At 44.5% G+C, this 26,500-nt stretch overlaps 1 protein-coding gene and 1 long non-coding RNA gene across 2 annotated transcripts in view; one reads left to right on the plus strand and one right to left on the minus strand.

Moving 5' to 3' along the window:
* EFCAB6 (EF-hand calcium binding domain 6) overlaps positions 1-26,500 on the minus strand; it is a 213,855-nt gene that overhangs the window by 160,239 nt on the left and 27,116 nt on the right. Inside the window, exons 5-7 of the mRNA XM_055000612.1 lie at positions 25,077-25,213; positions 10,395-10,513; positions 691-815 (exon numbers count right to left, since the gene is read on the minus strand). Of these exons, the coding sequence (XP_054856587.1) occupies positions 691-815; positions 10,395-10,513; positions 25,077-25,213 (381 nt within the window). The remainder of the gene's footprint in view (positions 1-690; positions 816-10,394; positions 10,514-25,076; positions 25,214-26,500) is intronic.
* LOC129344112 (uncharacterized) lies at positions 17,099-19,345 on the plus strand. The gene is made up of 2 exons (XR_008598366.1): positions 17,099-17,296; positions 18,796-19,345. It is a non-coding gene; the product is annotated as an uncharacterized LOC129344112 (long non-coding RNA).

Here is a 26,500-nt window from a genome sequence, read left to right on the forward strand (position 1 = left end):
CACGTACAGGTTGCAAAGGGCTATTTAAAGCTGGGAAGGAAACAGGATGACGGAAATGTTTCCTTGGCTTGACAGGGGGAAATGGGAAAGAGGAGAAAAGGTTGTCCAACTGTCTTCTCTTCAGGATCCTCTTGCTCATTTAGCTTAATTAAGGAGAGTTTGATGGGGGCATGTATACTGTCTCCCTTTACAATTACAGCAATATACAGAACTGAAAATTTGGCACCCCTATGCTACCCCATGATCTTCTCACTCTGTTTAGTAGTAAGGTTGGATAATGGCTCCAACAGCGTAATCCTATGTAGGGCTTAGAACAGAACAATTCCGTGCAGGATTCGCCTACACATCTCACGAATGCTACCTGAAATATAGGAAATGGAAGGAAGTGGAAGACTGCGGCATGGCCCCCTGCTTCACCACTGTTCCTTTATCAAGGTTTCTTTCCTTTGCCATTTGCTACTTGCCATTGAATTTGAATATTTGGAAGGCACAATGTGAGAAAGAGGTTTCTTAACAACAAAAAAGTAAAAAGTTAACTTTACAAGCCGCAAATCAATCATTTAAATGTGAGTATTAAAGAAGAGGCAATTTACTAATAATCACATACATTTGTAATCTACCTCCTCTTAGTAAGAAAAAGGGCAGTGATGTGTGTGTAAATTACTATTTTGAATTCCTCAGAGACCATACCTTTTCTCTAAAATTCTTTGCGACGCCATCTAGATGGATTTTTGTCAAATTATATCCTGGAGTAGTAGGGAACTGTAGTTTTGACTGGCTTTTCTTGTTTTCTGGTGGATAATTCTGATTCTGCACTGTTAAGGAAACCTACAGCTTAGGAAAACTGCATAGTATTAGCAACAACAGCAGTTAGCAGTTATGCAATGCTCTTGAGAAAGAGAAATTGGCATGGCATACCTTGATCTCATTAGTTCTTGGACGCTAAGCAGGGTCAGTATTTCGATGGGAAACTGCTAAGGAAGACTGCAGAGGAAGGCAATGACAGACCACCTCTGCTTCTCACTTGCCTTGAAAGCCCCTTGCTGATGGCATACATAGTGTTTTTGAAATATATTATCAAGGTAACCCGTCCAAGGACCCACTAAAAAAGAGCAAGAGTCTAGTAACACCTATAAAACTAACAAAATCTGTGGTAGCGTATGAGCTTTCATGAGTCACAGTTCACTTCTTCACAAAAGCTCATACCCTACCGTAAATTTTGTTAATCTTATAGGTGCCTCTGGACTCTTGTTCTTTTCTACTGCTACAGACAGACTGTAATGATTTTAAGTGTGTGTGTCTTTAAATGCTTGGTGTGGTACTGATGAAGAGTGGGGTGAAAGAGAGGGATGTGTGAGTGAGATGATTGGTTGATGACTGTTGGAGGAGTGAATGCAGTTTTAAGTTACTGAGGGAGAGAAAAGCAGGCAAGCTGTGTGCAGCCTGAGCGTGTTTAAGCATTTCTGAGAGAAAATACTCAGGTGGGGCAAAGCAGGCAACCTGCATGGAAGCCTCAAAGGATTTTTGTTCTAGTTCAATTAGGCAAGCTGTGGGCAGCCTGAGAGTGTCTGTGCATTTCTGAGAGAAATATAACCTGTGTGGAAATCCAAACTCTGTATTGTATATTGAGATTAACAGCTCTTTGTTATAATAAACATCTTTATTGGAGACTGGAAGCAGACAGACTGAAGACTCAGGCTCAAAAGTAACCAATTTATACGTGTAGAAACCACTCCCACTTTTACAACAACCAATACAATGTAGGCAGCTAGAATCCTTTGTTTGCATGAACTATATACAAGTATCTACTTTTGAGCACAGCAATTGGACTACAAAGCAACAGTTCTGATTGGCCTTGCCAACCAGCACCCAAACACCAATAGCTTTGTAGGCCTCAGGAGCCTTCGTTCTACTCAAGCAATATAAGTTCGGGCTACCCCATCACAGAAGAAGTCACTAAGATAAGCCGGGGGATGGCGAGCCCAATGAGACCTATGCAACCCTTCTGCTATAGACGGTCCTCGGACGGGAGGCTCTGCGTTAACAACGGCCTCTGTTCTGCTAGGAGAAATGGAGGAGTTCTCCAGACTTGGTTGAGCTTCTGAACAGCTTTGTGCCGGTGTACTATCTCCACTGTGTTTGGTCACCGCTGCCGATTCAGCCCTTGTGTCAGCGGTACAGGGTGAATAGTCTCTGTCCAATCCCTGCGCCAGCTCTGGTCAGCACTGCTGTAACTGATTGGTGTGTCTCTGGAGTATTCTGCCGGTGGCATTGGCCACCTCGTAGGAGATTGGCCCCGTTGCCCTGAGCACTGAAGCCAGAACCCAGGTCAGTCCTTCCCCGCAGTTTCTGGCGTAAACTAAATTGCCTTTCTGGAACCTCCTGGGAGATCCTGAAACCTGTGTCTCCCTCCAGGCGTCCGGATCTAAGTCCGGGTGGAGCCGATTGAGCAGAGTTGTTAGCCATTGCCCCATCAAGAGCTCTGCTGGGCTCCATCCCGTGGTGGAATGCGGGGTGATGTGCTGCCACAATAAGTAGTCGGCCAACTGCTGGCTCAAATCCCCCTAGCCTAATCTGTGGAGTGAGTCTTTAGTGGCCCTCACCATTCTTTCTGCCTGTCCATTTGTTGATGGGTAGAACGGCACTGACATGATGTGTCGGATGGCATTGTTCTTGAGGAATCTCTGGAATTCCTGGGAGGTGAACTGTGCGCCATTGTCTGAGACTATAACATCTGGCAGGCTATGGGTCGCAAACAGATGCCTTAATGAATGGATGACCACTGCAGACGTCATGGTTGATACAGGGATTACTTCCAGCCACTTCGAAAAGGAGTCCACTGCAATTAGAAAAACTTGCCTTTGGAAGGGCCCGAAGAAATCAATGTGGATCTGCGACCACGGTGTGCGTGTTGTCTCCCATGGGTGCACTGGGGCCTGTGGCATGTCAGGCCAAGACTCCTGGCAGGGCAGACAGGTACGTGCCCAGCTCTCCACAGCTTGGTCCATCCCTGGCCACCACACGTAGCTGTGGGCCAGAGCCTTCATTCTGACAATCCCCGGGTGTCCCAAATGAAGTGCCTCCAGCACACACTGATGTAGTCTGGGCAGAACGACGACTTGGTTCTCCCAGAGCAAGCATCCCTTGTGGACTGGTAAGTCATGCTGGTGGGAGCTGAAGGTTGGCATCCAGCCGGCCTATAGGCCACCCCCTCCATACCCAGTTGAGAACCCGAGAGAGTGTGGGGTCCTTGGCAGAGTGGGCTGCAATGTCCGCCACATGGAGAAGTGGTTGGGGCAGGTCTTCCAGCTGCATGACCTCATGAGCTGGAGCGGGGGCTGCGGTTGGGCCCTGCAGTGGCAGGCGACTAAGGACATCAGCATATCTCAAGGCTTTGCCCGGACGATAGAAATGTTCGTAATTGTAAGCGGACAGGAAAATCGACTAGCGCAGCATTCTCGGACACAGGACCTGCGGGGTCTGTCGGTCTGGTGCAAAAAGGCCATGTAGTGGTGTGTGGTCTGAAGTGATCTCGAAGTGCTGTCCATAGACATAGTTGTGGAACTTTTTAACACCAGCAACGAGAACAAGAGCCTCTTTGTTGATCTGAGCATAGTTCCATCCCATCTGTGATAACGTCCTGGAAAAGTACGCGATAAGGGCCTCCTGCCCATCAGGTGTTCGATGGCTCAGGACTGCGTCGATTCCATAAGGTGAAGTATCGCAGACAAGCATGAGTGGCTTGAGTTCATCATAACAGGTGAGTACACTGTCTGTCGAAAGGAGGTCCTTAACTGCGGAGAATGCCTGGCTGTGCTTCCAACCCCAGACCCAGGGCGCTTTCTTCTTAAGTGGTCTATGCAGTGGCTCAGCTAGTGGTGCCTCGTGTGGTAGTAAAGAGTGGTAGAAATTTAGGAGCCCAAGAAATGCTTGGAGTTCTTTCTTGGAATGAGGTACTGGTGCATTACGAACGGCCTGTTCCTTGCTGGCTGTAGGGTGGATGCCATCAGAGTCAATCATGAATCCCAGGAATTCTACATGAGCCATGCCAAACTGACACTTTTCCTTCTTAACCTTAAGTCCAGCGTCCTGGAGGTGATGGAGTACCTGTCGCAGACAGCCGGTGAGTTCTGTAGAGGACGTTCCCGCAATCAGGACGTCGTCAAAGTACAGAATGACACCATGGATGCCCTTGAGCAGTCCCTCCATAGGTCCTTGAAAAGTTCTGGGTGCCACACTGATACCAAACTGGAGCCGCTTCACTTTGAATACACCTCAATGAGTCATGATGGTCTGTGCTTCCGCGGTGGCTTCATCTACTGTAAGCTGCTGGTATGTTTGTTCCAGGTCGATTTTAGCAAAGATCTTGCCCCCTGCTAGCAATGCCAGGAGGTGACTCATTACCGGCACCAAATAAGCATGCTGTTTCAGTGCCTTATTTAGGGTGCACTTATACGTACTGCCCCGTTGGCCTTGATGGGCGTGACAATGGGAGTCTCCCAACGGGCATATGATACTGGTTCAAGTACCCCTTGTACGACCAGCCAGTCCAGCTCCTCATCTATGAATGGCTTGAGAGCGAAGGGAACACGTCGAGCTTTCAAATGGATCGGCAGCACTGTAGGGTCCAGGTTGAAGGATACCAGTGGTCCAGTGTATCATCCCAAGAAGCCATCGAATATGGATGGAAATTCAGAACAGACGGCCTCAATATTTGATTGTCTGATTTTATGGACACTGGTAATATTCCGATTCCGAACACTTCAAACCTATTGAGCCCCAGGAAACTTGTGCAGTGCCCTTGACGATGACTGGGTGGAGGGGGCCACGAAAATCTTTAAAACTAACTTCGAACTTGCCGACGCCCACCACCGGAACCCGATGACCCTGGAAGTCCGTCAAGTGTATGTTGCATGGCTCAAGCTGTCGGTCTCTTTTCTTGGGACACACTCGGTGGTAGGTGTCAGTTGAGATGACTGAGACCGCTGATCTGGTGTCGACCTCCATCTTACATGGTGTTCCTCTGATGTGCACTTTTACCCTGATCTTCTCTCTGGTAGGTATTCAAGTGTTCAGGACTGTGGTATGACTGGAGCACTTGGTTATGGAGTGGCACTCTTTGAGCCGGAAAGAATGCTTTTGTTCCGACTGTTGTTGTCACAGCATCTGTGGCGGGGAGCCTCTGCTCTTGGGTGCCTGCATGCCCTTGCGATGTGCCCCCTCTTTCGGCAAGCCCAGCATTCGGCATCGTGGAATTTGCAGGAATTTTGGTCATGGCTTCCTCCACAGCTGGCACAGGGCAACCTGTTAGTGCGTTACAGTTCGGATTGCTTGGACAGTACCACTTGAGTCCTGTGAACGTTGTCATCATCCCCCAAACTCCTCTTGATGCTCTCATAGTTGACTGGCTCCATCTTTTTTGCTAGAGGAGAACCCCTTAACTGGCGCATCTCTCTTGTTGACTGGTCAGCTGCTTCCGCTGCTAGTGCCTCCTCAAGGGCTTCCTTGAACATGAGTTCCTTCTTGGGAAATAGCCATCGTTGCAGCTTCTCATCTGCAGACCACATACTTGTTGATCTCGGTGTGCAGTCTCCAGGTCAATGAACCTGCATTGTCATGCTGTTTGCCAAACCATTGCCTGGATCACTGTAGCCAAGTTGGTGGATGAAAGATAAGAGACAAGCTGCCTGGTCTGTCAAAGACAGAAAAAAGAAGACCTGGCAACTGCAGTGACCTGGGCCTCCATAGTCAAGGAGGCATCCAGGATCACCCCCAGGCTCCTAACTCTTGGGGCCAGTGTAAGCACTGCCCCATCGAATGTAGGGAGCCAAGATCACGAATCCACGTTTCTGTGACTCAAGTACAGGATCTCCGTCTTTGCAGGGTTTTGTTTCAGCTGACTTTGCCTCAACCAGCCAGCCACTGCTTCAAAAGCATGCTCCAGGACATCCGAGGCCGATCCAGGCCGGCCGTCCATCAACAGGTATAGCTGGGTGTCATCCGCATATTGGTGACACCCAAGCCCAAAACTTCACACCAACTGGGTGAGGGGGCTGGCTGCATCTCACTAGGATCTTACTTCACTTGTGTGGTGATAGGAGATAGGGTTTTTTTTTCTTTTCTGTGTGGTACTATTGCAGTTCTTAGGAGACTCAATGCCAAGGTTTTGCAAAAGTACTCTTCCAGATTCCTGGTCTGTAACTTGATAAACAGAGTCCTGTATTTTAACTTGAAGTTTCGTATAGTTGGTCCATTTATACTTTGTTTGAGCTTTCCTCAATGCCTCAGTTATTGATCTAAGTTCTCTTCTTTTGTTTAAAACTGAAGATGGCAAGTCTGTAAGTATTAAGATAAGTGTTCCTTTATTGAGCCTTTATTCCTTACTATTTCCCGGATTCCCCCCCATATTTTCCAGTCCGGAATTGTAGCTAAGTTACCACTGGGTTTCTGAGATTCTGGATTTTTTGGGCTCCCACTTGGCAAGTGTCATATATGCCTGTCTGCATATCTTCCTTGAGTATATTCTGAATTATGTGCTAGTCCTCTGAGGGCATGAGAAGTTTCTTATTGATGTTAAGGCAGTGGGTTATCTCACAAGTATTTACTTTCTCTTTCCCCGCTGCCTCCAGCAAGTGTCCTTGAAGGCTGGCTGCAGCCGGCTCGAAATGCATCTTTCTTGGGACCTGGGATGATTTCATTCTCTGTTCTGTCTAGCCTAAACCTAGCGTCTCCCCCCCCCCCGGCTTCTTCATGCCCAAAGCTTTAACGGTCCTCATACTGATGGCGGGAACCTTCCCTATAACTAACACTACTGAACCCACCTACGTCACTTCTGCCAATCCAGTTGTCTGAGCACCTTGTACCTGATGGATCTCTAATAAAGTTACTTCACCCAACACACCTGCATGTTTGCTGTGGAGAACTAGGGGATTCTACCTGCCAAGGACTGACAGTAAGCTTTTGGTAATCAAAGGGGTTGCACCTTTTTCGAGTTGTGTTGTGCTAGCCATGACGCTAGAAAAGAGGGCAGATCTATGTTTAAAGTTGTTTGCTCTTCAAAATGTCTAAACTTAAGATTTGATTCTTTTCCTGTGATTTCCATATATAAAATTCATTCTTGAAGTTGTTTGTTCTCTTGTTGTAACCTAGATAGCTCAGACTGTAACGATGTGCTTAATGCCAGTGCTTGCCCAGCAATCTGTGTAGCTTTATCTAAAGTTGATTTTATTTCTATTAGCTGATCTATCAACGGCTGACTCAAGGTTGACATTTTGTTCATTATTATTTTTTCCATATGGGCCAGAAATTCAATAAGCATCAGATCGGCAAAGGTAGTTAAATTGCTCCTACCTCTGCTGCTTTCATCCGCCATTTTAATTGCAGCACATTCTTCCTCCGCTGCCTGCTGCGAGTTTGGGAAGAAGTCTTGCAGTCTTTTAGAGACGCTTAACTTTGCTTTTTTCTTTCCTATGCCTTGCTTACCCATATTCTTTTTTTTTTTTAGTTCTGTTATGATGATGTACGATGAGGAATTGGGGCAGCGAGGGAACAGAGCTCTCTTCTCAAGCAACCTTCTCTCTCGTAGCCGGCACCACGCCCCCTGAGTGACTGTTTCTAACCATCAAGCTTAAGAAATAATATGAAACTGATACGCTTCTTGTAAAATTAAAAGGTTTTTTTTGGTTTATCCGGGAGTACCTGTGTCCCATCTGTGTCCCTATGTCCCATTCCTATCTTCAGGGCCACACAGTCCCCTGAAGAAGCCTGATGCTTGGGCACATGATTAAAGGAGAAATTTAAGTTATTTATGAATATAATTCCTGGTGGCAGCAATCTACCCAGAGGAGGCAAGAAGAAAAGGGTTAAAAGCAAAATCTAATACTGAGAAAGAAAGGGGCTCGTAACACAGACCAACATGGCTACCCATCTGGATTTATCTCCAAAGACCCACCAAGTCTCTCTCTATACGAGACATCTTACATGAGAATGATCCAGTGAAAGATCTTATACTTGTTCTCCTATTGGGGATACACATGCACCGCTAGGGGGACAGAGTACACTTGAATCATAAGACCACACAGGAAGTAAGTCACTTGAGCATTCCGTGTAAGAGGTCTTTTGTAGAGAGACTCTAAAAGAGGCCATTATAACAACTCTCATATTGCCAATGTCAGGCTTGTGAACATTCAAAGAAGCAATTGGGGGGGGGCACACTGAGGTAAAAGGCATGTTTGCATGGTGGTAACTAATGCTCTTCTTCCTCAGAGAGTTTTCTCTTTTCCTGGTTGAACTGGTGTCGGACTGGTCCAAGGCATAGGTGTAAACTACGGGGGGAGGGGCTCAAGCCCCCCGTATTTGGCTCAAGCCCCCTTGAATTTGGCTGGGGGAGGGGGCAAGCAGTGACAAACTCACATGAGGGACTCAGTCACAATGGCAGATGAAGCACAGGGCTGCCCACCCTTCCTGTTGTATCATATTACAATATACATGATTTTTCAGGGCTTTGTTCCTGTTTTTAGCTCGTATGTATTTGTGTGTTTCTTAAGAATTTTAATTTAAAAAAGGAATTGTGGTTTATATAAACAATTAACAAATAAACGTTACAGAAGAATTAAGAGACTCTGACAGAAGATATATGATTCTGAAAATCAGGCTCCTGGAAGGCAAGAGTTACACACAAGCAACAATAAATGCGCCAAACAATGCAAGACAAAAATTTTATGGAAATGTTTTCCAATCCATTTTCGATTTTCAAGAAGATAATGTTCTTCGGAGACATGAATGGGGTAATGGATCTTTAAAAAAAAGGTGAAAAAAAACAAAGAAGGCAAACTTCCCAAAAATATGTTTAATTATATGGAAATGTTTCAATTGGAAGATGCTTGGAGAATCAAATATCTGAATACTGGAAACTATACTTTCTTTTCTGACAAAAGAGAAAAGAGTCCATTAGCACTTTTAAGACTAACCAGCTTTACTGTAGCGTAAGCTTTCAAGAATCATAGTTCTCTTCGTCAGATGCATGGGGGGTAAGAAGAAACTGGTCATCATCATCATTTTTATTACAGTACCAAGACCAATATAAACTGGTCAGATATATAGGTGGATAGGGGAGGGGGGAGTAGATGCAATCAGTAGCTTCTGATAATGGGATCAGTTTGCTTCTGATAATGAAATCAGCCACTTCTGATAGTGTGATAACCATTCATAGTCTCTATTCAATCCAAGCCTGACTGAGTCAAATTTACATTTGCATTCCAATTCAGCAGCTTCCTGTTGGATTATGTTTTTGAAAGGTTTCTGTTGAACTACAGTGACCTTTAAGTCCTTGATGGAATGTCCTGACAGATTGAAGTGTCCTCCCACTGGTTTCTGGGTGTTGCCATTTTTAATGTCAAATTTGTGTCCATTTATTCTTTTGCGCAGAGGTTGGCTGGTTTGTCCAATGTACAGAGCAGATGGACATTTTTGGCACATGAGGGCATATATCACGTTGGAGGATGAGCAGCTGTAAGAGTCAGAGATAGCGTAGTTGATTCCATTGGGTCCTGTAATTGTATTTCCTGGGTAGATATAAGGGCAGAGCTGGCATCTGGGTCTGTTGCAGGGTCTGGTACCTGTGTTGGTGACTCTGCTAGCAGATTCATGGTTGTAAGTGAGAAGTTGTTTAAAGTTGGGGGGCTGTCTGTAGGCAAGGAGACATCTTCCACACAGGGCTTGTGAGAGAGGCATCATTTTCCAGGATGGGTTGTAGGTCACTGATGATACGTTGGATGGGTTTGAGCTGGGAGCTATAGGTGACAACCAGTGGTGTTCTGTTGTTGGTTCCTTTAGGTTTGTCCTGGAGCAGGCTGTTTCTGAGTACTAGTCTGGCCCTGACGATTTGTTTCCTCACATGTGCAACATCTGTATGACTAATGCTACCAGGGCCATGATTGTTGAGATCATCACTGAAAGTAAGTTAATGCTTAATATTCTTCTGGAAGGAGAAGCTTAGGCAGTTGGAGGATTTGGGGTGAAGAATTTAACTTTAAAAGTGTTTTGCTTCAAGCCCTCTGGACAATTACATGGACACTTTTCATATACATTCTCTAACAATCAAGAAGGACATATGAGACCATTCCCAATATTACGTGTTCTTTTAAATTATGAGCTTTCAGTTTGTTTTTGAATTGGCAAGACAGCAACATGATACTTTTCTACAGCCTAGGGAGCATCTCTCACATGTTAAAAATGGGAGGACTATCAGAAAAATATATCACCTTTGTCACAAGCTCCTTATGTGGCTTCTAAATTGTCCCCCCCCAGCTTGTTTTAAACTGGGGCCTAGGAAATTAAATTAAGCAAAATTACGGTTTAAGGTTGTACCAATCAATCTTCTTATAAATGCCTACCTGAATCTTGACTTTCCATAATTCTTTTCTTTTTTTGATCCAAATTTATGCCAAGATACTGCAAAAACTCTTTATAATTCAGTGTGTTTGTTCTAGAAACACAGTACCGGTTCCACAATCTAAGGGGGGAAAAGGTGTTTTAAATGTAATCTATGCAAAGAAGAATACAAGAACACAACACGAAGTTATAAGATAATTACAAAATATATTTGCAGCACAATCCTAAACAGTTACTCCAGTCTAAGCCCATTGAAATCTAGAGTAAGCCCAGTCTAAGCCCAATGAAATCAAAGTTACTCTAGAGTACTAGAGTAACTTTGCTTAGGATTGCACTGTTAGTTAGTTGTAAGTTATTTACATACTGTTTACAATACTTATTTATCTCAAAAGCTAAGCAGTGTCAGCCTCGGCTAATGATTGGATCGTAGGCCTCCTAGGAAGACCAGGATCATGGTGCAGAGGCAGGCATAGTGCTAGTCCCTTGCCTCGAAAACTCCAGCAAGGGTTGCCATAAGTCAGCTATGACTTGATGGCACTTTCCACCACCAAGAACAGGGTAACACTTTTCTCATTTATACATTGTTTTCCAGCCAAAAATAATCACTGTGGGTATTCTGAGAGCCAGTTTGCTGCAGTGGTTAAGAGTGTTGGGAATTTAATCAGGAGAACTGGGTTTGATTCCCCACTCTTCTGCTTGAAGCCAGCTGGGTGACCTTGCGACAGTCACAGCTCTCTCTGAGCTCTCTCAGCCCCACCCACCTCACAGGGTGTTTGTTGTGGGGATAATAACACACTTTGTAAACTGCTCTGAGTGGACGTTAAGATGTCCTAAAGTGTGGTGTATAAATCTATTATTATTCATTAACTGGTCAGCCACATGCCAGAATCTCCCTTTAGAAGAAGATTCTAGACAGCAATACAAATATATTTATTTCATTTGTATTCCCTACTCTTTCTCCAAAGAGGTCACCAAATTATACCTTGGTGGATAGTCCTTGTTTTCTCTCATATCTGTGAGGAAAGTAAGAGAAATATTACCTGACCCATGTATTGTATTTTATGCCTTAGAACACTGTATTCACGACACAGTGGAGAAATTGTTGTCCATCAAGACATATACTGTAAAATATGAACAAGACTAGGATTGCAGAAAGCCACCTCAGGCCCTTAGAAAAAAGAGCCTCTCTCGTCCTGGCCCAACCATATTTCATTTGAAAGTTAATCACATTCTTGCCCAATTCAATGGGCCCCAAATATGGCCAGGGCCCCCAGAAATTTCTTCCTGTAGCCTCCCCTCTCAGCAGACCTGAACAAGATATAATCATTTTGAATGGGTGGCAACACTGGCCCTGTTCACAAGTTACAGTGAATGGATGTATATTCCATCTATAGGGTAAACTTCATTGTTCTTTGTATACGCATAGAGCAATTCTGTCAGTCCCTGGCAGTTAAATCCCCAAGTTCTCCACAGTTAACACACAGGTGTTCCAGCTGAAGTAACTTTATTAGATATCCATTCAGTACAAGGTGCTCAGAGAGTGGAATTGGCAGAAGTGACGTATGTGGGGCTAACAATGTTAGTTATAGGGAATATTCCTGCCTTGGGAAAGAGGACCGTTAATGGGGGGAGGGGTTGGAGTGAGACATTGTTTTAGAGTAGACAGTGAGAAAGATGAACTTATCTTTGATTCTCAAGAAGGATACATTTCGAGCCAGCTTCAGCTGGCAGTCAAGGACACAGACTCAGCGGAGCGAGAAAGAGAAAGTAAACATTTGCGAGATAACCTATTGGCATTGCAGCAATAAAGAACTTCCCATACTCTCAGAGACCTGAGGCAGAGCCCAAATACATTCATGGCAGATATGCTGGAGACATATATGACAAATTCTCAAGTAATGCACAGTTGAATGTGATACAAACTCCACACATATCCAGACACTGGTCCCTGATTTCATTCATAAAGTGAATGCATGCTGATTACAAACAGATGTATGCATGTGCAGGCAGGATGTACATGCATTCCCTGTAACATGTGAACAGAACTTGTAAGAATGTCAGTATCTGTGAGATCAGACCTGAATTAACATCATGACTCATGAATTAACATCATGAGTCAACCAGATGTTTCTGGAAAGATCACAGGCAGGGCCTGAAAGCAAACACCTCTCTCTGCTGCTTATCTCAGGGTCTGGGGGCCAGACTAGTTGGTCCATGGGACCAGCATTTAACACTCTAATTCTGTTTTTTTCCAAAATGAAAACAGCCCAGGCAAATTCCCAGTTTGAATGAAGGATTGGCAGGGAAATGGCCACTTAACGCTTTCTGTTCCCATGGGTAATTTGTTCAAAATAGTCTTCCCAGCTGATTTTCCAACAATAGAATAAAAAAATATGGGTACACGCACCCATTTTTCTCCGTGGTGGGAAAAATAGTTGGGAAAAGCCATTTTGAGCCAAAGACAAACAGTTCAAGCAAAAAGGTCCCACTTTCTTCAGTCAAGCAGACATCTTCCTGCAGCCATTTAAAAAGAATGGTAGTGCCCCCCCCCCCATTACTCATTGTGCTCTGGTATTTAGTAATTTAGTGATATATAGGCCCTTTGAACAGAGAGATTCCTGTTGGCTATCATAGCTAAATAACCAAGTGTGTCCCATTTTTCCTCTCTCTTCCTTAATATACAACTTTGGGACTTGCTATAATGTTCTGTACCCTGGGGTAGGCAACCTGTACGGCTCAAGTGCTGGAAAAAATGCAACCTCTATCTATGTAGAATTTGGTGTGCTTGTAAGCTAAATGCGGAGAAGGGGAGAACTTGGTTAGATACACTTGGAGTAAGCCAAGCCCCAGTGGTGCAGCCAACATCTCCCCTTGGACACGGCTGGTGATTGTGCAGGTCTGGGAGGAGATGATGGCCATAAGACATGGCTGTGGTGTTTTCCCGCACAAGTGGCCTCAGCAGCGCTGTCAGGGCCTCCACTGCTTGGGTGGAAAGTAAAAAGGCCTTCTGTGCTGCCACTGGTACGCACAGCAGTGGTTGCCTACCCCTGCTCTAAGATAATAGCATTATCAGAGAAAGGTGCGACGCAACAGATAGAGGAGTTTAGACACTAACAGCGCAATCTTAAGCAGAGTCTAAGCCCATTAATTTCAAGAGGCATAGACTGCAGTAAATTTGCTTAGGATTGCACTGTAATTGGAGGAGAAGAGCTCCTCTTGGCCCAGTCACTGTCGTCTCTGTCAAACCTAGTCCACAGGGTTGTTGTGACAGCAGACCGGGACAATCGCACAGATGGTGCTCTGAGCCCTGGAGAAAAGGCAGGATGCAAGCAAAGGGTGGTCCTCCGCTGAACCCCAAGCAGTGTGGGGAAAGGGCTGGGTGGGTTCCTTTCACTGAAGCTGGGGGGATCCTCCCTGCATACACTGACTTCCAGCAGGCTCCACAAGAACAACTGCTAATGAACTCAAATTAAGTTTCACCAAAAATGAATGAATTCTGTTACAAACCTCAAAAGGATAAATTCCATCTTTTTAATTCAACTGTAAATGCTTCAAATATAAAAAAATTGTGATCTTTGTACGATGACTTTCATGACTGCTGAAGTGGAAACTTCTCTGCAGATTGATTTACCGCATTCCAGTGGACCATGCCAAATCACACTTGGTTGTTTGCCCACTGCCTTGCTTCAAGAAAGGACTGCTGTTTCCTGAAAGTGCACGGACCGAACTTTATTGATGAGAGGGCAGGCCCACTCTTTTGATTGCTTCAGCGTAGGGATTGACCCCCCTGTGGCCCCAGCAGGAGAGGGGAGGGGGTCTGAGCATGCTCAGTTCCTCCTCTTTCCAGCCCCCCTTCTGCACAGTCAGGGACAGGGAGCTGGGGGACTTCTTGCTGGCCTCCTCCCAAGCCTTTTTGAAGGCAGGCCCACCAACAGTGCATACCTCCTGGCTGGTCCAGGCCTGTCATGAGGGGAGTAGTCCTCGCATAAGGCAGGGAACTGCTTTGTCTGGAGCTGGGATCCATCCTCCCACCCCCAGCCTTGCCCAGAGAGATCACCAATCAGCTGTAGTGAGGACAACAGTTCCTTAAAGAGCTAAATCCCAGTCAGGGTTGGGATTCTCCACATCCCCTGATGATTACAGACAGTGATTTTTTTCTGGGGGGGATGCAGGGGTACACGTACAAACAAAGATGTTTAGTTATACTTAAACTCACTAGGAGCGCTGTTCGTCTTACAAAAAATGGAACGTCTTTGAGCATCAAACACGCCACCGAGATTGCTGGCATAATCGGTGATCGTTAGGGTGCAGACAAATACAAACAAGTCTTCACTAAGCCACTTGGAGCTCTGGTAGTTGGAATCAAGCACAGTGATTGGTCAGTCTTGTTGCTACCCCAGATGGCGGTAACCTATTTGTGTATTTGTGTATGTAAATTCATGGTTTTTGAAAGGACGACATCTGGCGACGGACACCAAAAGCAAGCAGAGGAATCAGGAAGATGTTAGTGAACACAACCTCATGACAATCTGGAAGTTATTGTGAGCTGTGTAATATGAGGTAATGCATGTTCTTGGTAATTTTGTCCATTGACTGCATTCATTTTTTCCGATTTGAACTATAAAATGGTGATTTTCTTGACTCAAACTTGAGACTACCCCTAAACATTTTTTTTTAGAAAATACTGATTACAGATAGCAACAAAATTCTCATACTGGAAAACTTCCAATGAAAGAGAAACACCAAAATAGCCAGCTAATAAATATTTGTTAAAATTGGTTCTAAGGCTGCTGGTAATAAGAAGTACAAAATATTTATAACAGCAAAACAAGTATTTTGTTTTCCTAATTTCTTTCATTTTCCTGTAAGTTTCTAACTCATTCCTGCAATGCGTCTCCACGGATCTCTCAAATGAAAGTAATTTCAAACTGAAGAATAAGCAGCGCAATCCAGAGTGACACTCTCTGACCCCGCTGTCTTCAATGGACTCTGCTTAAGAATACACCGTAGACAGGACCACTTACTGAAAGAACAGCTGCTATATACATTCAGCTTCAGTATTCTGCAAAATAGATTCTTGGCTCAGACTAGAAATCTATCCTTGCCCAGTCTAGTCCTGAGGTTGGACTGAATTGATTATATTTTTTGGAGTGTTTTGAATGTTCAGAGCCAAATTTATTCTTCCTCTGGTTAAGCAGGATTTTATTTCGCTTGAAGCTAAATCTTCTTGGTTATTAAGAGATTAAAATAAACAAGTAACTCTGTGTATGGCTAAATTTATGGTGGCTGTAGTAAAATCGTTTTATAACTCTGCCTGTAAACTCTAGGTTTCCCTTTTAGTAGGTGATGGGTTGCCATCTATGACTTTGGTTGTGAAAACAGTCATTCCTTACCAGGTAAGGAAACACAGAAATTCCCTGCGTGGTAAAAAGAGCAATCAGATACACCCTTTATAAAAATTCTGAGGGCTGATGTTAGGCTAAAGAGCAGGGCCCAATATTGAAAACGTCATCCTGCATAGGTGAAAGGAAGAAATCACCGGTGTGGCTGGAGAATGTGCAGATAGCCCCCCCCCCCCCAATCCACCAACAACAGACGATTCCCCTTGTTGACTAGAGCAGTGATTGACCTGAAGGTCTCCATCTAGAACTTCCTTTTAATCCTTTGTTTAAACCATTTCAAGTCTTGTATGGCATGGATGTCCGGGGGGGGGGGACTATAAAGAAAATGGAATAGACCCCAAATATCTTTTGGTCCTCTGGGACAGGCTCTATTGCCTGATTTGCAGGCAGGTGTTCTATTGCTGATAGCTAGAATTGGTGTTTGTCTGCAGAGCAGTGCTTTGGGGCTTGAAAAAAGGTGTTGGGGGAAGGTCCTTGAGCTCCAGGACATACCCCTTAGTGACAGCGAGTGATTCCGCACACGTTGGATAATGCACTTCCAATCCTCTTTATAGATCATTTGGAACGGATCCACCTCAAACAATTGATAAAGTGCATTATCCAAAGAGTGCGGAATCAGCCAATGTCTATCATCCACATGTTGCTGATGGGATTGTTTCCAAATGTCTGCAAAATATTGGAGATATCCACCAATGCCTATGGGAGTCTCAGGAAATTTAGCATCAATGGGACTTTTCTTTCCTCCTTTATGCTGAGAGGAGGGTTTGTTGAAGGCAGGGTTTGAGTTTCTCATTGCATTGGGCTGCCATTTTCTCCTGCTGCATTTTCCATTTTTTTTTCCTGAAGTTTATGACAGATTGGGATTCATGAAAGGAGTGGAACTTCCTTCTTGGGTTTTTCTTCTTTCTTTCGTGATGGAAGAGCCTTCTTCTTGACCTTATCCTCCGCCAGGCATCTCCCAATAGGCTGACTCCATAGAATAGAACACTAGTCCCTCTGGCCTGTGAGGTAAGGTCCACTTCCTAGCTAAGGCCCCATGAGTCACATCTGACACCATTGCTCTTGCTGACCGTTGAAGGGCATCTAGAGATGCATCTGCTGAGAAGGCAGCAGCAAGAGCAATTTTCTTGATCTTTTCCTTTAATTCCTTGGGGATATCCTTATTGGCTGCTGAGAGGTCAGATGCCCATAGGCAGACTACTCTGGAAGACAGGTGTTAAGTTTCACAGCTCGGCTGCATCTTGTTACATGAATCCCCGGGAAGACTGTCTGCTTCTGCTCGGATTACTGAGTTAGAATTTAGGTTAGCCACTTGTGCATTCACTGCTGGGAACCTGAAGTGATCTGCTGCTTTCAGAACCAGAGAACAGAAACAGGGAATTATCTGGTAGTTGGATATGGGTCTGCTTAAAACCTCCCATTCCATTTGAACAACTTTGTCAAACTCTGGAGGGAATATGGAATGCCAGGGGAGGTGGCTCTGCCCTACGGAAAAGCTCAAGGTAAGCCCCCGGCGTCTTTTGTGTTCATTGGAATTTCCAGGATACGAAAAACCTTAGGGAAAATCTTAGGTAACACCTCTTGAGGAAAAAGGTTTTCATAGTTTTCATAATGGTGATGATGAGTTCCTGTTTCTCAGAATATTCCCCCTTCCTCCCTAGCTAAAGAAGAGCCAGACAATTCTAAGACTTCTGGGTCTAATAAAGGCTTCTGGATTTAGGCCGGAAATACTAGTCACTGCCCTGAGATTATTCATGCCTCTTGGGTGAGGGGAGGGACTATGCGGATCTCTCTCTCTCTGAAACCCCAGTCAGATCTGGAAGGAGATGGGGGACCTGCTCCTGGCTTGCTACTTGTTCCCAGGACATCGTTTATACGGCTGCTTAGGGGTGGGGGAGGAAAACCGCCCCTGAAGTTTGGCCACAGCTGTAGAAACTGCAGCCTGTGGTTCTTTCCGCATGCCCCCTTGCGTCCACACCAGGAAGTTTGCATGAGCATTTTCTTCTCCAAGCTCTAGCACTGACTCCAGTCTCCCTGCATCTGAATTCTGAGGGGGGGGGGGCAAGCCTGGCTCTCTGCCAGGGAAGGGGGAAGAATCCAGCTTTAGAGAGTGGGTTTGGCTCTAAGGGGGCTTGTTGCACACCAAGATCTGCCAGATCGGCACACACTGCCATCCGGTTTCCCCTTTCTTCCCTGCCTTTGGAGCGGAAGGGGTGTCACAGCACTAGCTTTGGAGTGGGAGGGGCCCTGAGCCAGCCCATGAGGGCTGCCTGCCCACTTCCTAGAATTCCCCAGCCCAGCAATGAAGGAGTGAGCAGAGCCGTGCTGTCAGCTCCTGTAGCGAGGGGACCCAGCAGGGATGCAGGGCAACTGAGGAGGCTGGCCAAGGCACGGCCCACATGGCTTTCCCTCCCCGTGGGAGATGGGGCGGGGCGGGGGGAGGGAGATTGACTCTGGTGGAGGTGTGCCTACCCTCGCTTCAGACAGTGCAACAACACACCTTACTCCAGCTGAACACAGAAGGTGAGAGTAGGAAGGAAAGAAAGGCTATGGAGTCCCTAAACTCAGATACAAATGCAGCTAATGCTGTCTATCTGCTGGCAAGGTAAAGATCAAAGGAGAAGCCCCTCCAATCAGGAGCCATCACAAAGGGCTAGCAACCAGGAAAGAAGTTCTTCCCATTTGTGAAGACCGCCCATCCTGGATCACTGGAAAATCTGGTTTTAAAAAATGAGTCTACTAGTTACAGCTCCGTGAATTGACTCCAGTCCCAGGCACAGTCGTTTCTAAAATCCAACAGGAATGAAAAATGTATTTCATTTTTCTTATATTAATTTTAATTCACCATTCTGGTCCACTGAACAGAGTATATTCCTCTTTGCTGAACTCCAGAGGCGGAACTAGACATTTAAAAAGTCATGAAGAAGCTACTGAAAACTGTCATTTCTTTCTTGTTTTTTTTTTTATAGTGTAACTTATTTATCTATTTAATCAATTTCAGAGTTGGAAAGGATTACCAGGATCATCTAGTCCAACCCTCATCAATGCAGGAACTGCAGTTGTCTCTCTGATAAATAGGTCAGTTCTTGAAAACCTCCAATAATGAAGGATCCATCACTTCACAAGGGAGACTGTCATATACGACTGCCTGCATATCTGCCATGAATGTATCCTGTGTTCTGTACTGGTCCTCTGAGGGCACGAGAAGTTTCTTATTGGTGTTAAGGCAGTGGGTTATTTCACAAGTATTTACTTTCTCTTTCCTCGCTGCTTCCAGAAGTGTCCTTGAAAGCTGGTTGCAGCCAGCTTGAAATGTATCTTTCTTGGGAACTGAGATGATTTCATTCTTTGTTCTGTCTAGTCTAAACCTAGCTTTTCCCTGACAACCCCCGTGGCTCTTTCACACCCACAAACTTTAACGGCCCTTATCCTGATGGTGGGAACGTTCCCTATAACTAACATCACCAACCCCAGTTCCGTCACTTCTGCCAATGCACATGTCTGAGCACCTTGAACTTGCTGGATCTCTAATAAAGTTACTTCCACCAATATACCTGCATGTTTGCTGTGGAGAACTGGGGGATTCTACCTGCCAAGGACTGACAGAGACGGTTCCAATGTCAAACACACCACATCATCAGGAAATTCTTCCTCAAATTTAAACAAAATCTCCATTGCTGTAGTTCATATCCATTGGTCTGAGTTCTGTCATCCAATACAACTGAAAACATCCACCCCATCTGTCCAACCCCCATAGGTTTTGCCATATTCTGGGCATGGAATAAGGGTCACTGTGTGTGTGTGGAGGGGGGGGGAGAGATTTGTGAATTTCCTGCATTGTGCAGGGGGCTGGACTAGATGAGCCTAAAGGTCTCTTCCAACCCTATGATTCTATGATCCTCTACATAACAACCCTTCAGGTACTGGAGCTATCATATTATATCACCACACAAGCATCTCTTCTGCAGTGTAAAGATTCCCAATTCCCTCAGCCTCTCCATGTAGGGCATGATCTCCAACCCTGTCACCAGCTTCATTGTCCTACGTTGAACTCATCCCAGCTTACTAACATCCCTCCTAAATTGCGGTGCCCAAAACTGAACACAATACTCCAGGTGAGGCCTAACCAAGACACGGTACAGTGGCACCAATACCTCACATAACCCTGACACTATCTCCTCGACACTTCTGCTAATGCAACCTAAAATCCCATTAGCCTTTTTCACTGCTGGCTCATATTAAGCTTATGATCCACTATAACCTCCCCAACCCAGCCAGGGTTTGCCCATCTGGTATGACTAGTTTTTATCGTCCAAGTACAACATTTCACAATTAAGACACAAGATGACGACTCCTCCTAGATCAGACCGGTGGTCCATCTTGCCCAGCATCCTTTTTCACACAATGACCAGACAGTTACTATGGAGCACCAACAACAGGGCACAGTGACTGAGGCCTTCCCCTGAAGTTACCTCCTGGGACTGGTATTCAGAGGTTGGCTGCCTCTGAATGTGGAGTTTCCCTTTAGTCACAATGGCTAGTGGCCACTGGTAGACCTCTCCTCCATGACTCAGTCTAATCCTCTTTTAAAGCTGTCTGTGCCTGAGGCCATCATTACATCCTCTGGCAGAGAATTTCACATCTCATTCACTTGTTGTATAAAGAAGTATTTCTTTTTGTCTGTCCTAAATCTACTGCCCATCAAATTTGTTGGATGCCCTCAAGTTCTAGTATTATGGATGAGGGAGAAAAAGCTCTCTCTGTCCTTTTTAGTACAAAGAACAGCTGCTCCGCTGGAGAGATGCTCTCTTCCAGTTGCAATTCTCCCCAGCTGAGAATCGCATGGAGCGGCTGGGTTGGTTTATTTTTTTAAACTACACTTCCCGAGAACCTTGCTGGACCCAACACGTGCCTGTGCGTCTACTAACCAGGCCCTAATCCATCTAACAGCAATGGGGCAAAGTCAATATCTCACCAACTTCTCAACAAGAATATTATGGAGCATCATGTCTAAAGCTTTACTAAAATCCAAGAAGACCATATCCACAGCATTTCCCTGGTCCACCAAGTTAGCAACCTTATTGAAAAAAGAGATCAGTTTAGTCTAGCAGAGTTTATTCCTGAGAAGGCTGTGCTGGCACACCATGTCAATCCAAATGTTCACAAACTGACCTCTTAATCACAGAATCACAGAGTTGGAAGGGGCCATACAGACCATCTAGTCCAACCCCCTGCCCAGTGCAGGAGGAGCCTAAAGCATCCCTGACCAATATTCATCCAGCCTCTTCTTGAAAACATCAGTGAAGGGGAGCTCACCACCTCCCTAGGCAGCTGATTCCACTTTTGAACTACTCTGACCGTGAAAAGGTTTTTCCTAATATCCAGCTGGTACCTTTCTGCATGTAATTTAAGCCCATTGCTTTGAGTCCTATCCTCTGCTGCCAACTGGAACAGCTTCTTGCCCTCCTCCTTTCAAATATTTAAAGAGAGCAATCATGTCCCCCCACAGTCTCCTCCAAACTAAACATTCCTAAGGCCCTCAACCTTTCTTTGTAGGGCTCAGTCTCCAGACCCCTGATCATCCTTGTCACCCTCTCAATTTTGTCCACATCCTTTTTGAAGGGAGGCCTCCAGAACTGCATACAGTACTCCAGGTATGGCCTGACCAAGGCAGTATACAGAGGGACTATGACCTCCTGTGATTTCGATGCAATGGCCCTTTTCATACAACTCAAGACTGAGTTTGTCTTTTTTGCCACCGCATCACACTGACTGCTCATATTTAGTTTACAGTCCACTCTTACCCCAAGATCTCTTTTGCATACACTACGACCCAGAAGGGTATCCCCCATCCTGTATTTGTGCTTCCCATTTTTGTGGCCCAGATGTAATACTGTGCACTTCTCTGTGTTGAATTGCATCCTGTTCACAACCACCCACTTCTCCAGTGTATTCAGGTCTTGTTGAATTTTAACTCTATCTTCTTGGGTGTTTGCCGCTCCTCCCAATTTGGTATCATCAGCAAATTTAATGAGTAGCCCGTTTACCCCTTCATCCAGATCATTGATAAAAATATTGAAAAGTACCGGGCCCAAAACCAAGCCTTGCAGCCCCCCACTGGATCCCTCCCTCCAATCTGATGAAACACCATTGACCACCACTCTTTGGGTGTGGTCCTCTAACCAGTTCCCTATCCACCAAACTGTCCTACAGTCGGCAATTTTCCAGTTTGCCCATCAGAATGTCATGGGGGACCTCATCAAAAGCTTTACTGAAATCCAGATAAATCACGTCAACAGAGTTCCCCCGATCCAGTAAGCTCATCACTTGATCAAAGAAGGAAACCAGATTGCTGTGACAAGATCTGTTGGGGACAAAACCATGTTGATTTCCCCGGATCACTAAGCAGTCCTTCAGATGCTTACAGATTGATCCCTTTAAAATCTGCTCTAATATCTTCCCAGCAACAGAAGTCAGATTGGCCGGCCTGTAGTTTCCCAAGTCATCCTTCTTCCCTTTCTGAAAGATTGGGATAACATTAGCTCTTCTCCAATCTTGTGGCACATCCCCAGCCCTCCAGGAGGCCTTGAAGATGATGGACAGCGTCAAAACAACTGACTGATAATTTTCTGGCTCCTCTTTCTTCCCTTTCTTAGGCACAGGCACAATGTTAGCCTTCCTGCAATCCCTCAGTACCACACCTGTCCTGCAAGTTCTCAAATATTCCAGACAGAGGTCCTGAGATGACTCCCACCAACTCCTTCAACATCCTAGGGTGCAAATTCATTCAGTCCCAAGGACTTGAATGAATTTAAAACAACCAGGTGTTCCCAGGCCATATTCTAAATCAAAATCTGTCTACTTGATCAACCTCACCCTATCTTCTCCCCCCCCCCCAATGTATACTAGTTTCTCAACTGGAAAAAAATTAAACAAAATAAGATCTAAAAGCTCAGCCATTTTATGATTGCCTATAAGAACTCACCCATTGCCTCCCTTAAATGGATCTATTATTTCCTTACTCTTTTCATACTTCTAACATAATTTATAAAAAAAAAACCCATCCCATTGTTATTAACCACTCTTGCCAACCGAAGTTTATTTTGGGCCTTAGCCCTCCTATCTCTCCCTCTACAGATCTTAGTTATCCTTCTATGTTCATCTCTGTTGACATGTCCTTCCTTCCAGTTCCTGTACTTTTAAACTCAGATAATGGAAAAGCCCTTTAAGAAGGCAGCCTGGTTTCCTATGATGGCTTCCATTCTTCCTCCTCATAGAAATGAATTGTGCTTGTGCCTTCAATATCTGACTCACATTTTTTTAAAAACACACCCCTTCTGAACCCCTTTTCCTTGAAGGATTTTACTGCATTGGAATACCACCCAATGTTTCCTTCAAATTCCTAAAATTAGCCATTTTAAAATCCAGGTTACATGCTTGACACTGTGCCGTAATCTCCTTCCTGACTATCATAAACCCTAAGATGACATGATCACTCGCATCAATGGTTCCTACGACTTCAACCTCCTCAACGAAAAGGAGGTGTAAAAAGCTGAACCCCTCATTTCCTCCTCCACCTTCTGCAGCATAAAACTGTCAGTCAAGCAGGCCAGAAAATTATTAGACCTTTCACTACTAGTAGAGTAAGACTCCCAACAGGTATCAGGATGGTTAAAACCTCCCATCACTATGACCTTCCTCCTGTTTCAGACTGATGAAAATCGTTCATAAAAAAAAATCACATTCCTGTGTCTGACCAATTCCTATGTATGGTCTATAACAGACACCCACAACAACGTCTTTATCCCTACCCTTGCCTTTTATTTTCACCTAAACAGTTTCAGGCAGCCCATCACCTTCCAAACCAGGATCTCCTCACAGGTATGTATTTCCCCAACATACAATGCCATTCCCCCTCCTTTCCTACCAATCCTATTCTTTTAAAAGAAATTATAACCTTCAGTTTCAATATTCCACTCATACATCTCATTTCACAAAGTTTCAGTTATTCCAATCAGGTCACAATTTCCTTCTTTCATTAAAATGTCCAGCTCCTCTTGTTTATTCCCCATACTTGGTGCGTTAGTAAGCACAGAATGAAAGTTGCAGGCCTTGCAAGCCATCTCTTCTTTACCACCCCCACCCCCACCCCTTTCAGCAATCCGCCCCCCTCAGTCCCAGAACACCACCCACCTCCCCCATTTAAAGCCTTCTTAATCAGGCGCGCAAGATGGCCTCCAAATATACTCCTACCATCGGCCATAAGATGCAGCCCATCACGTTCCAAAAGACCATCCTCCCATAAGTATAACACATTATCCAAAAACCCAAACCCTTCACAACAGCACAAACACAACCAATGGTTCGCTTCTAATTTCCTCTTTGCCCTTTCCACTCCCTACCCAATTACATGAAAAATTGATGAAAAAACAACCTGAGTTCTGTAACCATTCTACTCAAGGCCTCATAATCCTTATACATATGCTTCAGGCTCTGACATACAGCATCATTCATCCCTATATGAATAAGCAAGAAGGGATAGTTATCTGTGTGTTGAATGCTCTTCAGCAGCTGCTCCACAAGATCCCAAATTCTTGCCCCAGGGCAAGACACATCACGAGAAAGTTTAGCAAGCTGGTACACAGCTGACTCCATCTCTCTCAAATATATACTTCAATAACTACCACTCCTCTCTTCTTCTTTGGGGGAACGGGTCGTCTCCGACCATCCACTGGCCACTCGCCAAACTGTGGGGCTGCCCTCCTCCTTCCTACGGTCCAGAGACGCTAACCACAGGGAGACTCTCAAAAGGGTTCTGCAATTCCAGAGACCCATGGTACTGCCTAGTAGTCTTCTTCCGCATGCCACATTCTCCTGTGGCAACAACTCCCATCCTGAGGCATCTTCCAGCTCAGAGAAAACCTCCTCCTTCAATTCTTCCGAAGCTCTTCTTGGGTCTCTCAATAAACTTGTCCTATTCCACGTTATTACACTATGCTTTCCCGCCCACACAGCCATACTCCATGTCACTTGATGCCATTGGCAAAGATATGAACAAGTATAGTGTGATAAAATCAGGGCAGGGAATGTCACATTACACCTTACAGCAGTCCTCCATTTTTTTAAATATTTGATAATTGACAAGAATCATGGGCTGATAAACTTAAAACAGGACCAATTTGATTGGTCTGCTGGAATAAATGTGCTGAGTATTGCAGCCTTAGTATGAATGCAAGTTAGTTTCCTATCAGTAGCTCTAATCCCTAAATTTTCTTTACTTACTTATCGTACTCACAATCCGTCATCTTGAAGCAATTGATCTCAAAAATTCGTCTCAGCTCATGCCGCTGGATCTGTCCGTTTTGATTGTAGTCAAGCAGTCTACAGGTCTTGATAAAATGTTTCAGCTTCTTGGAAATCTATGCAGTGTTTGGAAAGGATTCGTGTCAAAACCAACAGCGCATGATGATACAGTATGGGGTCAAGGTACTGGACAAATAGATCATATAAGCAACTACATTTTTTCATCTTTCTTTCACAAATGCAAAGAAAAAAACAACTTTCAAGAATTCTCTCTGAGGCAAAAGAAAATAGTACTTTACATATATTATATGCTGTGAAGGCAATTTTCTCTCTAAGCAATATCTGGAAAAGTCAAAATGCTATTTCAAGACACAGAAATTAGTTTCAAATGCAGTGCATTTTGGCTCTGGAGAACATAAATGTTACTTTCATTCAGTTACTGAAATCCAGAGTTTAACTGAAAATGAAATGTGTTAAGACGGGGTGTGGGGTGTCAGCCGATTTTCAAGGAGCATTTAGGTGTATTAAATATTTGCTCAGTATTTACTTAGTAACCTGCATATGGTATAAAGTTAACCTCTTATATATGAAACAGGGAAAGGGGGCTATTAGAACTTTTATGAAATTGATTTACCAATGAGATCTGAGACATTTGCATTCATTCCATATATTTCTCTCTCCACCTGTCCACAAGCCAAACTTGAAATTTTAGCATATGGTGGGAAAGAACTGTCAAGGAATGATATGGCTTTACTCTTATCGTTTCACACAATCTTCATTTCAATCTCTCCCTATCTGAAAGTAAACACTTCACAGATACGCTATCCACACATTCAAATCATGTTTACTGAATATGAAAAGTGAACTCATGGCCTCAGCCTCAACATTTATTTGTGCATTCAGTGGAAAATTTATCTTATTTTATGTATTTCTATATTACCACTCTCAACGGAACTCTTAAGGCAACTTCCAGTTAATAATACACTACAAGACAATACAAAAAAGGAGGGAAGACAAATACCAGCACTGAAATTAAACTTACCCTTAAAGACAGTGCTAAAAATAATTAGTAGTAGGATTGTGCATTCATTTAGATATACCCAACTTGAAATCAAACCCAACATTAACTATTTTAGATTGGTTTGGGAATATATTAAAATGATCTCAAATGTTACTGAAATTCTGGCAGTAATAAAAAATTACCTCCTGGAACTTTGGGAGTGTTTCAGGTTTCAGGAAGGTACAGGAGTGGAGGGGGGGGGAAGAAAGAGGAAGCAGCCCCGGTAAATACCCGGCTGTGCCTGTGCAGAACCACTGTGGGCCGACAGAAAAGCCATGGCAAAAAACAGCAAGTGCCTATTCCATCCTTCGGATTACTTAAAGAAAGGAGAACAAACATTTCT

This window comes from Eublepharis macularius, chromosome 16 (genome assembly GCF_028583425.1).
Source record: "Eublepharis macularius isolate TG4126 chromosome 16, MPM_Emac_v1.0, whole genome shotgun sequence".
In the NCBI taxonomy this organism is placed as follows: domain Eukaryota; kingdom Metazoa; phylum Chordata; class Lepidosauria; order Squamata; family Eublepharidae; genus Eublepharis; species Eublepharis macularius.